The sequence below is a fragment of the Protomyctophum bolini genome (assembly GCF_963924005.1).
Source record: "Protomyctophum bolini genome assembly, chromosome: 3".
In the NCBI taxonomy this organism is placed as follows: domain Eukaryota; kingdom Metazoa; phylum Chordata; class Actinopteri; order Myctophiformes; family Myctophidae; genus Protomyctophum; species Protomyctophum bolini.
Window position 1 is genome coordinate 7674824 of NC_137864.1, and position 17134 is coordinate 7691957.

General features: G+C 45.7%; 1 protein-coding gene across 1 annotated transcript in view; it reads right to left on the minus strand.

The window, feature by feature from the left end:
* Positions 1 to 17134, minus strand: part of myo15ab (myosin XVAb) — a gene marked incomplete at both ends in the record, with an annotated part of 122408 nt that overhangs the window by 40042 nt on the left and 65232 nt on the right. The window contains 8 exons of the mRNA XM_080758870.1: positions 68 to 268; positions 1118 to 1223; positions 5701 to 5774; positions 5896 to 5972; positions 6711 to 6902; positions 7326 to 7398; positions 15452 to 15630; positions 17007 to 17113. Of these exons, the coding sequence (XP_080614996.1) occupies positions 68 to 268; positions 1118 to 1223; positions 5701 to 5774; positions 5896 to 5972; positions 6711 to 6902; positions 7326 to 7398; positions 15452 to 15630; positions 17007 to 17113 (1009 nt within the window). The remainder of the gene's footprint in view (positions 1 to 67; positions 269 to 1117; positions 1224 to 5700; positions 5775 to 5895; positions 5973 to 6710; positions 6903 to 7325; positions 7399 to 15451; positions 15631 to 17006; positions 17114 to 17134) is intronic.

Consider the following 17134-nt stretch of genomic DNA (forward strand, 5'->3'; position numbering starts at 1 on the left):
GCAATAAACAGCATTCTTCTTATAGGAAACCGTTGGGGAATCCGGCCCTGCTTGTTATGTTACACACCAGTTGGCACGCCTCCCGCAGGCGGTGGTGACATCACCCTCACTCCTCCCGCAGGTGGTGGTGACATCACCCTCACTCCTCCCGGAGGTGGCGACGTCACCCGTGACGCAGGTGGCGAAGTGACGCGCGACGCAGGTGGTGACATCAGCTCTCCCGGCATAGGCGGCGACATCACCCCGCCCACAGGCAAGACTCTCACAGCTGGAACAGATAACACAAATGAAGGATGTCGTTAGTTCATGCAGGGCACGGGAGTCATAGGCCTCATATACACGCGTACAGAACGCATGTTCTGTGTTCTGTCTGTGTTTGATGGCCGCCTCAATGCTTTTCCAATGGGATTGCTGCCCCCCTCCCCCCATCAGACACAAATGTTTGGTCAAACCATGTGACTGCCATTGGAAAAGCATTGAGGTGCCCATCAAACACAGACAGAACACAGAACATGCGTTTGATACGTGTGTATGAGGCCATACACGCCTCAACTGTAATCAGCTGTCAGTCTGCTGATTGCTTTCCTACACACCAATCACAGCTCATTCGCTCAACAAGGCGGTCCATTTGCGTGACTCAAGTTAAATACAGTGGGCCTGCTCTTTGACAGTGTTCCCTGGTGGGTGGGGTGGTACTGGGCGTGCATCACAATGGGCAACAAGGCATTCCCAAAAATATATATTTGGATAGAAAGATTGTCAAATTATAATTAACGTATAATAATACGCGCCTTTCCCCATGTCATTGGTTAGACCAGTCATTAGTCCGACAGCTACAACCTATCTCAAACCCTCACCCTAAACCTAACCTCCCACGGGGCAGCACTCCTAAACCTAACCTTAACCCATGTCTAACCAATGACTAGTCTAAACTAAGTATATGCACCCCCTGACTTGAGCTAATGTTTATCTCACGAATTACCTGCTAATATCGCATGAGGGTATAGTTAATGGAAAAACATGCATGAGTGCATTTTCTCCGGCCAACTTTCAGAGAATTGGCTTCATATTACATTTGAATGTAAACCCAGAGATAGTGCTCGTTATCCAGACTGACCTCCAGGGTGGGGGCTCTGTCCCCCCGGCTGTCCGTCCCCCGAGCCTCTTCCCACGCCACCGCCCCCCCGCAGCCTGCTGGTCAACTCAGAGGTTGGGTCCACGTCCTGAAGACAGACAGACAGACAGACAGACAGACAGACAGACAGACAACAAAAAAGACAAAGACAAACAGACAGAAATCTTAAGCATTTAGAGTAACAGTAAGCAAGGTACAAGTAAACACAATGAAATACAACACATGCATAGAGACTGTAACCTAGGATCATTGGTCAACCAAGAACCTTTGTAGGGAAGAGTCCTTTAATTTGCACAACTGCAGGGACAGGTGCGTCGGAGCAGGCAAACAGTGCGAACAATGAGAAGAAGAAAGGAACTTCCGACAGCCTGTCTTCACTCATAGCAGTAGTTTATTAGACGACTGGAGACGGAGTTACAACATTTCGCTCTATATTACGACCTTCATCAGGTATCTGGTTACAAAAGCAACAGGTAACGGTTCTATAGAGGAACTCAGCGAGGCGAGGAGGACCAATCAGACACACACGCCAGTCTGTTACCATGGAGAGAGGACAGCCCACACAGGTGGTAAAGGTGGTATTTTTTTAATCCATAGTAAACAAATGAAAACAATTTTTTTTGACATATTAGTGTCGATGAAATAGATTAGAATATGCATTGATGAATGCATAAACAAAAGGTAATAGGTGCAGAGAAAACACTATAGGGTCTGACCAAAAAATTAAAAAATGACATCAAAAGCGGTCAATATACAAGGCTCCAGCATCTATTACCTTTTACATTTATTTATAATGTTTATGTATATTGTAATGTATCTATTTCATTGACGGCTAAAAATGTAATTTTGTGCCATAGTTTTCTTTTGTCACTTATTTACTAGGGATTTGAAAATGTCCACCTTTACCAGCTGTACCACCAATGTCAGACTGGCGTGTGTGTCTGATTGGTCCTCTCTGAGTTCCTCTATACCATTACCCAAGAGGCCAATAGCAAGAGAGGCCAACTTTACCACCCACCTCTCCGCAGGAGACAGGAAGAATGTTGGAGTCTATTCATTTGGGAGAGTGAAGTGAACACAGCTTATATGATCCATTCCTTTACTCTAAGTTAACTAAATACTGGACCCAATCATCACAAGGCACACCATATTTCCAATATATTCATACTAAAATGGCTTCTTTTAGCGAGACAAATCAGGAGAAAATCTATTTTGTTATCGAGTATCGACTTTTCTTTATCCCGGAAGAGTCCGGAAGAGTCTCTCTGTCCATGTGCAATTTGACGGACGACACATAGGGGGCTCTGGCCCCATATTTAAGATGAGAACATGTGAATATTATAACATGAAATGAATGGACACATTAAAAGTGAAATAAAATGTGTTCCAATGCTTAATAATAATACAATTCTCCATAACTGTCTCTCAATGCTCATCCACATGACGTTTGTCAGTGTTGTCACCACGCCTACTTTTTTTTGTAGGCTTTTTGTGGGCTTTGTGTACCATTTCACCTCTAGTGGCTCCAATGAAGTTCGCCCATCTTAATAAATTAACAATCTTTGCCATTACCTGTTGCTCAGATACCTGATGAAGGTCGAAATAGAGAGAAATGTTGTCACTCCCTCTCCAGTCATCTAATAAACTACTGCTGACACTGTGTGGGACTTCCTTTCCAAACCAAGAACTGTCTAAACAGTAAACACTATATATATTTAAAAATCACACCCGTGTGAAGTGAGGGGCGCTAATATATTAAAGTCTAACTCATGTTGCTATGATTAGGTGATGTAATGATGATGTAAAAGCCAGGAGGGAGGAGGATTTGGGACATGTGGAGCGGTGTCCCAGATGTTAAGGTTCTGACAGCTTCTGAGCAAAACTCAGAGCTTGTACATATGGCATCACAACATGGATGCAAAATCAAAGACATGAATCACTGCATGTGAGCTTTATGATGTGCGTGCGTGCGTGCGTGTGTGTGTGTGTGTGTGTGTGACACTCACACAGACACGCAGTCCTCCACCCCGTGTGGGTGTCCGCGGAGCCTAATATATGCGGCCTGCCGTGCAAGCTCCAAACGACTTTGAGCTTGTCTTTGGTCACGTTTTCTAAAGTGTGAAGTTCCCATAATGTTGTTTAAACGAGTGGTTCTCAAACATATTCAAATCGAGGACCCCCAGAATAACACGACTTTGTCCACAGATTTGTGTTGTTAATGTTTCAAAAACATTTAAAATTTGAAACATTTGAAACATCTGTCGTTAGCCTGCAGTGGCCTGATGACACTCACCTGTGTTTGCTTCACTATCAACTTCTGCTCTCACACTGCCAGATCAAAGTTTGTTGTTACTGTGTGTTCCTGCCTGTTTTGTCCTGCTGTTGCCTCGTCCTCATGTAAGCTGTTAAGTGTTCTTTGTTCTAATAAATTCTGGACTTTACCTGCCTGCCTGCTTGCTCTGCATCTGGGTCCACAACCTGACACACATCGTGACAGGATATAGGTTTTAAGTGCGCATGTGGCCTATAATAACAGTCACCTTCTATTGGTCTTGTTTTCATAGACCTGGTGGCAACAGTGCTATTGTCATCGCGTCGTCATGCGACGCGGTGTGAATCGGGGATTTTTTTCCTCCCCCCAGCGTGCGCGTGCATAGCCATGTTGTCTCATTAAATAGTGAAGCGCTTCATTTGGCCAGCAGTGTCCGTTCCATCCACAGCGTAAGAGGATCCGTCGTGTCGCCCCCGGGCTGGGCGCGGAGGGGGAAATCACCCCGGAGATCGAGTGGCTGTGACGACATGTTACGGTAACTGGGTAACGCAATCTGGTTGCTGCTGCTGCCGGGTTGTCTGATACATGCTAGTGCCTGTTCAGCCACATCCGATCTCGATCTGAGCACGGCTCAGAGCGCTCACTGTGTCACTGTCCCCCCGACCCGACCCAGGAAAGGACCGAGGGTGCAGTGGTGGAAAGTAACTAAGTACATTTACTTAAGCACTGCACTTAAGTACAATTTTGAGGCATTTGTATACTTTACTTGAGAGAACCCACTGAAGGACCCCCAGGCAAAACTCTATGCAGGGAAGTTGGATGTTTCTAGACACGCGATTTCAAAGTCAAAGTCATATGATCTGTCACACACGTTACCGCAGTGAAATTTGTTCTCCGCATCTCTTGGAGCGGTGAGCCGCAGCCAAGGAGCGGTGAGCTGCAGCCGTGCCACGCTCGGGAATCATTTGATTAGTAGATTTGACCCCCAACCCTTTGATGCTTGAGTGTCAAGCAGGGAGGCACTGGGTCCCATTTTTACAGTCTCTGGTATGACCCGGCCGGGGATCGAACCCCGACCTCCCAGTTTCAGGGCGGACACTCTAACCACAAGGCCACTGAGCTGATTTCAAATGCAATTATCAGTCACATCCTTCTTCAATAGTTACAGAAGTTATTTAGTGTTCATCATAAATTGACCTTCTTCAACTTGACAGTTGTCTACCAAATTACACCATAATATGGTTTCTAATCATACTATAATTCAGTCAATGTCTGAGTGTGTGTCTGTGTGTGTGTGTGTCTGTGTGTCACTGTGACTGCTGTAGCTCCTCACTGCCTGGCCCTGCACCAATCACTACCACTTTCACACAGGCATAATAATATGGAGGGCGTAACGAAGCCCTTTTCTCGATTTGACACATTAATGATTAATAGTGAATTTATTAGTGAATTAAAAAAGCGAAAATGCACCCAGGGCGCAGTACCCCCCGTTAATTTCCCTCATAGACTTTTCAGAAAGTATTTATTTAAAGACGTTTACGCCGTGGACAAAGCCAACTCTTTTCGGGCCAAACAAAGAATTAAAAAGTAGAAAAAAAAACGTCAGGCTTTTTTTTGTTGTTTATCTTCTTTGTAATTATTTGTTTGGTCCAAAATATTGTGTGTGTTGTCATGATTTGTCACGACAAGAGTTGCAATTCAATACTCAATATCAATACTGGCACTCATTAATCTGCTTTCATCTATAGGTAACAATTTAGGCATTTAGCAGACACTCTTTATCCAGAGAGACAACTTACAATAAGCAAGAACAACACAAGGTAATACATCAAATGCATAGAAATAGTCATCTAGGATCATAAGTAAAACTATAAGAACCTATATCATCCGTCTATATCAGCAGAATATCCGCACATTTAAACTATAAACACTATAAAATGCCATAGAATGCCATATCAATAATGACCTGGCATCTGTCTACATAGCATGCTTTCTAAATCTACATATTTTAGCCTTTGCATGAGCCTGTAATGTCGTCGAGGCTGCGGGCTAAGGCGGAATCCGACGAGGTGAGTTTTCAGACTACGGGGGAAGATTGCGAGTGAGCCTGCAGTGAGCCTGCAGTGAGCCTGCAGTGAGCCTGCAGTGAGCCTGCAGTGAGCCTGCAGTTCTGATTGCAGTGGAGAGTTCGTTCCATTAGTTTGGGAGCCCAAACATTCTGTAGGTGCCCATGCGTGCGTGCGTGTGTGTGTGTGTGTGTGTGTTGCAGTGTGTGTGTGTGCTTGCAACTTACTCCGGTTCCGTCAGAGAGCGCAGGGTCAAATAGGCTATCGAGATAACGGTCCATTCCCCGCTGTGGCTCAAAGTCTGCAAAGAGAGAAAGAAAATGCATGCAATTGAACTTGAACTCTGTAGTGTGTGTGTGTGTGTGTGTGTGTGTGTGTGTGTGTGTGTGTGTGTGTGTGTGTGCGTGTGTACACTACAGTACCTTGAGTGTATGCATCGTATCCATTGGGCATAGCAGTGTCGGGGCCATCCTCATCGAACCCACTACCCAACAGGCTTCTATAAGACACAACAATGGCACAATCACACACACCTTGTTTTCCTCTGGGTGTGGCACCTATGTTTTCAATCCCACTACTAATGTATAGACATTCTGAATGCCCCTGCTGACAGATTCAGCAGCGTAGCTCGGAATCTGTTCATTAGAGAAGTGGACCAGTGGTCCGGGGACCACCAGTAGGCCTTGAGGGGGTTCCAGGTGGTCCCCAGTTGGTAACCAAATTGACCCTTATAGATCTTTAACTCTTGAGAGCCGGGTCCATTTGGTTTCATTTTACGCTCTCAGGAGTAAAATTATTGTTAAAAATCTGCATTACTTAATTTACAAGAAGTCTACACATTTAGAATGTTTATTTTGATTGACGTTTGCCTGTTGTCTCTCCTATTAAACATCAATACAGCATGAAATTGTGGACAAAGTCTTATCCAACGACAACAAAATATTCTTTCGTTTTGGGTCTGAGAGGCTAAATGTCATCATCAAATGGTGATGGTCCGTGGCTCAAACGCAGAAAAAATAATGGGCCTTCATAAGAAAAGGGTCGAAAGAAATATAAATAGTAGAAGAAGAATCCTCTTAGGTTGTTCTAAATGAGTGAGCAGATTAGGGTATATTTTCTATCCTGGCTAATAGACCCAATGTCCTGTCGGAATCAGTTGAGAAAAAAAATAAAGCAGACCAACCTCTGCCATTTAATTATTGGACTAAAAGCCACTGCTTTAGGGTTAGGGTCTTACATGCTAGCGTTGTGTCGGACCCGGGCCGGCTCCTGGGCACTGATGATGAAGTAGCTGGGTCGTTTGGGGAAGTCAGCCGGAAGCTCCAGGTCCGACATGAGATCCATCACGTAGTCTGAGCCCTCTAGCTCCACCCACTGGGCGTGTTCCTTCAGACACACCGACCAACCGCGACGGCCCTCTGTCACAGCTCTGCACGCACGCAGGCAGGCAGGCAGGCACGCACGCACGCATGCACGCACAGTCGCACACACACACACACACACACACACACACACACACACACACACACACACACACACACACACACACACACACACACACACACACACACACACACACACACACACACAGGAAACAGTTATTAGTGAATAAGTTATGTTTTATTAGCTAGTTTGATGTTTGCAGTCTAAGTATAAAACATGGATGCATAATCTTTTTAAACCTTTGGTTGCTTTGAATGCCAGCATCAGTGTTTTGTACATGTGAGAATTTTGGCTGGTTGAAGACCAAGCGTGATGCGGCATTCTGGATCAATTGGAGAGGCTTAAGTGTACATGCCGGTAGGCATGTACAGTACATGGTGTGTATTTTTAGGGTGAAAGTGCATGAGACCTGTGTTGGAGGATGTCCTTGGCCAGGTCTTCTCCCGTGGTCCAGGAATGGAGGGGACACAGGAAGGACACGTCTGGAGGACAGACAGAGGACAAGTTATTCACTGGGATCATTCCTTGTTTGTCACATTCTGAGCCAATAATTTGATGGCCAATCAATAATCTCCAATACGAGACTCAATTGAGTCCCTTTCATGACCAGCCACCCGGTCAAAAATAAACAAAATGTATGATCCCAGCGGTTTGACTCATATTGATCATGAATCAACTGACTGCGAGAAAACGCTGCTGAATCTACATTTTCGCCTGAAACAGACTGTATTAAATATGAGTGACTGGACTATCGTAAACGATACAGAGACACCTGCCCGACAATGTCGCCCGGAAAGTTTGTATATTTTTGGACAATGCTTATACTGTAGTATGAGACGATTTTAAGATGATCCGATGTTATTCTCCATCAGAGGTGGACAGTATTGAGTACTGTATAGATTATCAAAAAAGTACAGATCCTCAGAATCTGTACTTCTATACTATAGAAGTACAGATTCTGAGGATCTGTACTTTTTTGATACTCCTTAAGGCCTATTCATAGTCCAAAAAACAGAGAGATGTGTTGTGTGAGCGGTGACGTCATGTTTATAATAATAAACATATTATATTTAACTTTTAACTCTGAGTTGTAATTTCTGTAGAGTAGGCTACTGAATACTTTTAGGTTGGATGTTTGTTGAGGGTCCCTATCCCCCTCCAATGTCTGGCTTTCAGACATGACTCCATGCCAACGCGGAAGTCGTTCCCCATATAGAGAAAAACTTCTGCGACCCATGGGATGAACGAGTGACGTCAGGTACTTCGGTATACTCAACTCAATACAGAATGGAATGGATGAACACACACACACACACACACACACACACACACACACACACACACACACACGCACACACACACACACGCACACACACACACACGCACACACACACACACACACACACACAGGGTTCTCATAATGAGATGATGCCAAACTGGAAACACATGTGTTCATTGAGAGAACACGCATGGAGCAATAATTGCGCCGTGATGCTGAAGGCGTTTCTGAACATGTGACCAGCGGGCCGAGGATAATCTCACAGATGTTGTATGTATACTGGAAACACTGGCAAGGTGCGCCGATCCTCCCAATAACAGCTTACAGTACAGTACACCATCACATGCATGAGCATGTTATCTAGACCAGGGTTTCTCAAAGTGGGTGCCGTGGTGGAAACCCACAGGGCCAGTCCAGGGTTGACCGCAGAACACTTGGAATTCATCAATATCACTTCAGTTAAACCACTTAAGAGTCTATTATGCTTAGTAAACCAGACCTGAGTTGCACGGTACTTTTTCCATTTACCCCGCAACTCTCTTCACCTGGAATGCACGCATGCGCACACGCACGCATGCGCACACGCACGCATGCGCACACGCACGCACAGAATGAGCCGGGCATCCTCCTCCTATCCTATCTGCCATGTTATCTAATCCTCAGCAGAACTTGGCCAACAGGCCAGAGGACAGATTAGTTGGATGAGAGGAGGAAATTAGAGAGACACAGATAAGTCCTCGGCTGCGCGGCTGAATAGTAGCGATGCATCAATCACTAGGGCTCAGGTGAAAACAGGTGAGACGGGGTCAGCAGGGGGGGAGAGAGAGAGAGAGAGAGAGAGAGAGAGAGAGAGACATGGGGAGAGAGAGAGAGAGAGAGAGAGAGAGAGAGAGAGAGAGAGAGACACACACACATGGGAAGAGAGAGAGAGAGAGAGAGAGAGAGAGAGAGTGTGTCAGTCAAAGATGAGACACAGTTAAATACAGCTGGCTTCATGTGCTGTGCCCGTTTATTTTTTTTCTAATCCTGGCAGCTACAACGTATATTACGGCACAAATGAGACCGATGCCGAGTTATTCAAAGAGTGCAATAACTAAAGAAGAGATGGAGAGATGAATGTGTCAGTCTACTGCCAAATCATGTTTCAATCCATTTATTGCCATCCGTGTCTTTACTGACAAACTGATTTGATGGCAATGGTGTTTATGGCAATAGCCTGGCTGGGTGATTATTACTACAACTTGCAAAAATACACTCTAAGCTAAGAGTTGTGTGGTACAACTAAAGCCTTTATGTAGTAGTCCTTGGGCCGGACGAGATATCGGTACCGAAAAGGCGGCAAAGTTTAGTTGTGATTTTTTTATTCCTATACATCCCTAGATTAGGTTTTGATATGATAGACCTTGCTGACTGGTAGCTTTTTAGTGGTTATCACCTCAAACCCCCCTTTTTGGTATATGGCTCTGGCGAAATTGTGTAAAGGCAAATAAAAATTCACTAAAATTACATAAATACACATGGAAGTGTGAAATTTGGCATGGAGTATCCTGACACATAGGGGTAAGTATCAGAATAGGATTTTGGGGCTATCTACCATTGTATTCTTAAATATGACCTACATCATCCTCAGAAACACAAAAATATACACTGTCCGTTTAACAAATAACAACAAAGATGGTTATTTTCCAGCACATTAGGGTGAATATAACTGCCTCACTTGTATATAGAAAACTTCCCATATCCTTAAGCTTCAATTTAAGCCCAAGATGACCTCTCTATCTTGAAGATTACTCTTTCTGTGGCCAAAATGCTGCACTATACCTCAAATCGGAGACATTTTCATTATCAGTCCTAGAATGTAACAATAGGTTCACATGTTCTGCAACTACTGCTGTCTGAAGTTAGAAACATGAATACTACAGCAGGAACACAAATGCCTTTTATTATATTTATATTTATTTATTATATTATATGCACATAATAGCTTGTTTCAGTACATAGCCTATCAATAGTCAGTCACCCAAATCAATGTGCACCCAAATGTTAATAGAAAATAGAAGAAAAAAAATAGAAATGTTGAATGGGAGAAGAGGTAGAAACCTGATTGTGTCCACCTTGATGCATTAATATAATTCAACCATCATCACTCCATGTCACCCTCAATAAATATATGTGAAACCACAAGCCGACTATGGTCCTGCATGGTTCTCTAATAGGCACACTGGTGTAAGGGTGATATAGCCTACAACCAGCAAACCCCTTCGTACAGTATACAATTCTTTCATGGTCCTTTGAGCACGGATCACCCTGCCATCAGAGATGGACCGGAGTCCCCCTCCCCAGCTCCACCGCCACCATCGGCGCAGCAGCGACCATGGGCCCCAGCCCCCCAGCAGCCATGGCCCTCAGCCCCCCAGCAGCCATGGCCGTACTGTACTGTACATTATGTGTCGCATGTCGTTATAGGTGAGCCGTACTGTACTGTACATTATGTGTCGCATGACGTTATAGGTGAGCCGTACTGTACTGTACATTATGTGTTGCATGTCGTTATAGGTGAGCCGTACTGTACTGTACTGTACATTATGTGTCGCATGTCGTTAAGGTGAGCCGTACTGTACTGTACATTATGTGTCGCATGACGTTATAGGTGAGCCGTACTGTACTGTACATTATGTGTTGCATGTCGTTATAGGTGAGCCGTACTGTACATTATGTGTCGCATGTCGTTATAGGTGAGCCGTACTGTACTGTACATTATGTGTCGCATGTCGTTATAGGTGAGCCGTACTGTACTGTACTGTACTGTACATTATGTGTCGCATGTCGTTAAGGTGAGCCGTACTGTACTGTACATTATGTGTCGCATGTCGTTATGTTGTCCAGCATTCACAGCATGTCAGGGCCCTCAGCTCCACAGCAGCAGCCATGGCCCCCACTCCCCCAGCTCCCCAGCAGCAGCCATGGCCCCCACTCCCCAGCAGCCATGGCCCCCACTCCCCCAGCTCCCCAGCAGCCATGGCCCCCACTCCCCCAGCAGCCATGGACCCCACTCCCCCAGCTCCCAGCAGCAGCCATGGCCCCCACTCCCCAGCAGCCATGGCCCCCACTCCCCCAGCTCCCAGCAGCAGCCATCGCCCTCAGCTCCCCAGCAGCCATGGCCCCCACTCCCCCAGCTCCCCAGCAGCCATTTCAGGACTCTATAGGGTCCAGCATTCACAGCATGTCAGAGCTCTATAGGGTCCAGCATTCAATGCATTTCAGGGCTCTATATGGTCCAGCATTCACAGCATGTCAGGGCTCTATAGGGTCCAGCATTCACAGCATGTCAGGGCTATATAGAGTCCAGCAGTCACACAGCATTTCAGGGTTTCTATAGGGTCCAGCATTCACTGCATGTCAGGGCTCCATAGGGTCCAGCACTTTCATCATGTATAGGTCTATATGGCTCTGAAATAGCATTCAGGGCTCTATAGGATTCAATTAAATAGCTATCAATTCAATCCTTACATTAGGAGCATGTCTGGGCTCTCTAGGGTCCAGCATTCACAGCATGTCAGGGCCCTCAGCTCCCCAACAGCAGCCATGGCCCCCAGCTCCCTAGCAGCCATGGCCCCCACTCCCCCAGCAGCAGCCATGGCCCCCACTCCCCCAGCTCCCAGCAGCAGCCATCGCCCTCAGCTCCCCAGCAGCCATGGCCCCCACTCCCCCAGCTCCCCAGCAGCCATGGCCCCCACTCCCCCAGCAGCCATGGACCCCACTCCCCCAGCTCCCAGCAGCAGCCATGGCCCCCAGCTCCCCAGCAGCCATTTCAGGGCTCTATAGGGTCCAGCATTCACAGCATGTCAGAGCTCTATAGGGTCCAGCATTCAATGCATTTCAGGGCTCTATATGGTCCAGCATTCACAGCATGTCAGGGCTCTATAGGGTCCAGCAGTCACAGCATTTCAGGGTTTCTATAGGGTCCAGCATTCACTGCATGTCAGGGCTCCATAGGGTCCAGCACTTTCGTCATGTAGGTCTATATGGCTCTGAAATAGCATTCAGGGCTCTATAGGATTCAATTAAATAGGTATCAATTCAATCCTTACATTAGGAGCATGTCTGGGCTCTCTAGGGTCCAGCATTCACAGCATGTCAGGGCCCTCAGCTCCCCAACAGCAGCCATGGCCCCCAGATCCCTAGCAGCCATGGCCCCCACTCCCCCAGCTCCCAGCAGCAGCCATGGCCCCCAGCTCCCCAGCAGCCATGGCCCCCACTCCCCCAGCTCCCAGCAGCAGCCATGGCCCCCAGCACCCCAGCAGCCATGGCCCCCACTCCCCCAGCTCCCCAGCAGCCATTTCAGGGCTCTATATGGTCCAGCATTCACAGCATGTCAGAGCTCTATAGGGTCCAGCATTCAATGCATTTCAGGCCTCTATAGGGTCCAGCATTCACAGCATGTCAGGGCTCTATAGGGTCCAGCATTCACAGCATGTCAGGGCTCTATAGGGTCCAGCAGTCACACAGCATTTCAGGGTTTCTATAGGGTCCAGCATTCACTGCATGTCAGGGCTCTATAGGGTCCAGCACTTTCGTCATGTAGGTCTATAGGGCTCTGAAATAGCATTCAGGGCTCTATAGGATTCAATTAAATAGGTATCAATTCAATCCTTACATTAGGAGCATGTCTGGGCTCTATAGGGTCCAGCATTCACAGCATGTCAGGGTCCTCAGCTCCCCAACAGCAGCCATGGCCCCCAGCTCCCCATCAGCCATGGCCCCCACTCCCCCAGCTCCCAGCAGCAGCCATGGCCCCCAGCCCCCCCTAGCAGCCATGGCCCCCACTCCCCCAGCTCCCCAGCAGCAGCTGAGGGCCATGGCTGCTGGGGGGCTGGGGCCCATGGTCGCTGCTGCGCCGATGGTGGCGGTGGAGCTGGGGAGGGGGACTCCGGTCCATCTCTGATGGCAGGGTGATCCGTGCTCGAAGGACCATGAAAGAATTGTATACTGTACGAAGGGGTTTGCTGGTTGTATGCTATATCACCCTTACACCAGTGTGCCTATTAGAGAACCATGCAGGACCATAGTCGGCTTGTGGTTTCACATATATTTATTGAGGGTGACATGGAGTGATGATGGTTGAATTATATTAATGCATCAAGGTGGACACAATCAGGTTTCTACCTCTTCTCCTATTCAACATTTCTATTTTATTTTTTTCTATTTTCTATTAACATTTGGGTGCACATTGATTTTGGTGACTATATTGATAGGCTATGTACTAAAACAAGCTATTATGTGCATATAATATAATAAATAAATATAAATATAATAAAAGGCATTTGTGTTCCTGCTGTAGTATTCATGTTTCTAACTTCAGACAGCAGTAGTTGCAGAACATGTGAACCTATTGTTACATTCTAGGACTCTGGAAGGCTATAGTGACTGATAATGAAAATGTCTCCGATTTGAGGTATAGTGCAGCATTTTGGCCACAGAAAGAGTAATCTTCAAGATAGAGAGGTCATCTTGGGCTTAAATTGAAGCTTAAGGATATGGGAAGTTTTCTATATACAAGTGAGGCAGTTATATTCACCCTAATGTGCTCGAAAATAACCATCTTTGTTGTTATTTGTTAAACGGACAGTGTATATTTTTGTGTTTCTGAGGATGATGTAGGTCATATTTAAGAATACAATGGTAGATAGCCCCAAAATCCTATTTTGATACTTACCCCTATGTGTCAGGATACTCCATGCCAAATTTCACACTTCCATGTGTATTTATGTAATTTTAGTGAATTTATATTTGCCTTTACACAATTTCGCCAGAGCCATATACCAAAAAGGGGGGTTTGAGGTGATAACCACTAAAAAGCTACCAGTCAGCAAGGTCTATCATATCAAAACCTAATCTAGGGATGTATAGGAATAAAAAAATCACAACTAAACTTTAGTGGACTATAGTGGAAAAAGTGTAAAAACACTCATTACGACGGCATCAAGACCCGCCAAAATACATTTTAGTCGACTAAATCAACTGTAGATTTAGTCGACTAAATTTTATGACATTTAGTTGACTAAAACTAGACTAACACTAAGACATTCCAGGTGACTAAAATGTGACTAAAACTAAATGAAGTTTCAGTCCAAAGACTATGACTAAACTAAAATAGGAATTTGCTGCCAAAAACAACACTGAAACCAAGTTGTGTCACTCAACAGTGCAACAAGAGCAGATCCCCTTTAGTGGCATTTTTTAGTGGCAAGTTATTTGTTCCTGTACAGATTGGTTCGTGGACGAGACAAGACTTTGAGTAGCCTATTCCAACTGAAATGTAACCGGGAACGCTGTGATTATGTCGTTGAACTTGAAGGACTACACTGCCAGCTAACTTTACTTAATCCTCTTGGTTCCCTGTGGAACATAAGGGTGTGACTACAGTATCTGCTTCCATCTGGTCCTATCCTGTGCAGCACGCTGTGCCTCGTCTCACTTCTGAGGTCACAGTTCTTCGCCAGGTTGTTTTTGGCCGCTCCCTGGTTTCCTCTTTGCATCAACTTTATGGATGCTGTCCTGGTCCATTCGGAGGACATGTCCAAACCATCCGGTGGTGTTTAATTTCCGGCAACACATTGCGACAGTTCGTCTTTCTGTACAGGTCCTCATTCGAGATCTTTTCTGGCCCCAAAAAATATGCAACATATCTTCCAGAGACACCCATTGTGGACTGAGTTGATCTTTTTCCATGTCACTCTCAAACAGTCGCCAGCATTCTGAGCCATACTGCTAAACTGACTGCTGTTACATCTTGGCTGGATCTTGGTTTTTAGGCCGTAGCTGCTTGGATTTACAGCTGGTCCGAAGGCTTGCAAATGTGCTGCGAGCTTTCACGAGCCTAAAGGTGGTTGCACATTGGTGCGATTTTTGGCTGCGTTTTGCGGATCCAAAAGTAGTAGGCTATCACTAGCTGTCAGCCTTTCACCAACACTCCACTAGACTCCACTAGACTAAACAGATAAAATCGAATGAGTGAGTACGTGCGTGTGTGGTTCTCACTATCAAAGTAGTGTGTGTGTGTGTGTGTGTGTGTGTGTGTGTGTGTGTGTGTGTGTGTGTGTTTTTTGTGCGTGTGTTCTCACTATCGAAGCAGTGTATGTATGTGTGCGTGTGCGTTCGTGCATGTGTTCTCACTATTGAAGCAGTGTGCGTGCGTGCGTGCGTGTGTGCGTGCGTGCGTGCGTGCGTGCGTGCTTGCGTGCGTGCGTTCTCACTATCGAAGCAGTGTATGTGCAGCACGGTGTAAGCTCTCTTGCGGTTGGCGGTCCACTCCAGCAGGCAGGGTGGGTAGGTGCGCACGTACTCGGGTCCGGCGCTGGTGCGCTGCAGGGCCTGCAGGAGGCGGTGTTGACACACGCACTCGTAGCCGTCCGGAGCGTAGTCTGACACAAACCTGCAGCGAGAACAACCAAACTACCATGAAGCAGACGGATGAATGAACAGTATGAATACAGTAGACTGGGTTGTTATTGTATATCTATCGCCCTATGCTCTTAATGTTAAATGTTTAATGATGGTTGTTTAATTGTGCCGAGCAGGGAGAAAAAAGTAGCAGAGCCGAACGGCCAAGATAAAATATTATATGCACACTTGTTTTCTCATTCTGTAATAAATATTGGTTAAATATATTCGTGAGTTATCTGAATGAACTAAGTACATTTACTTAAGTGCTGTACTCGAGTGCAATTTTGAGGTATTTGTACTTTACTTGAGTAATTGCAATCTGCAGTATTTTTACTTGTACTCCACTACATCTCAGTGCCAAAATTATTCCTTTTACTCGACTACAATAATTTGAAAACTTTAGTTACTTTGGCGATTTCGGCCATTTGAAAATAGCAGATCTACAATGCGTCACGATGCGACGCATTGTGAGCTTGTAGATCGGCTATTTGCAAAACATTTTGTACACATTTCAATCTTGTGAAATGGGACATTCTGCAATGTGAGTACTTTTAGTACTGTAAGTTCATTTTGATGCCGATACTTTTGTAGTTTTACTTGAGTACATATTGAATACAGTTACTATACTGTAACGGAGTACATCTACATTGCAGTGTTGATACGTTTACTTAAGTACAACATTTGAGCACTTTTTCCACCAGTGAGTAGATGTGTGAGCATTTTGCATACATGGACATTAAGTAACATCTGCATGCAAGTGCACACGTGCAGACGCAAATGCACACAGGAACCATATGGTCACTGTCGGTCGGGTGCTGGAAAACCTCATAGTTATGTCAAAAACGGTTACTTTTCAGGTTTCAAATTCAAAGTAAGCGCGGCATGTTTAGAGCTTTTAGATGTGCTACTTTGTATGCTTTTGTGTGACGCTGTAGTACGATTGAATAGGGCGTCCATTTAAGAAATAACACAAAAAGTTAGAATATGGAGATAAGAGGTTTTTCCACCCGACCATACGAGAATTTGCACGCGGAACACGCAGAAGCACACAGCATGGAGTCAGACAGCTATGTTGTGTAACGTGATTGATGCCTTTTTCAGGCCCATCTTTTCATTTGTTATTCTTAAAATTGCTAAATACAATGCAGTAGTACTTAGTATTGATATACAATTGATTATTTACATAGCAAAACGATTCGATACCCTTATGAGTTGCTTGACGGGGGGTTCCAAATGGACCCTTAAGGTGGCTGCATGCATGCTACCATTTTAAGTGATCACCCTGTCACCTTTTAGGTGGATACTAGGCGCTCATGATAGACAGGGGATCTAACTGCACGTGGCCAGTGCATGAATGAGTCTTACTTGAGCAGGTACTTGGCCAGCCTCTGAGAGGGCAGAAAGGCAGAGAGACAGGCAGTGAGAAGGAGCCAGCCCCGCTCAGAGTTGAGAATGTTTGGGTTCCGCCACACCTGGTCGGGAGAGAGCAGAGG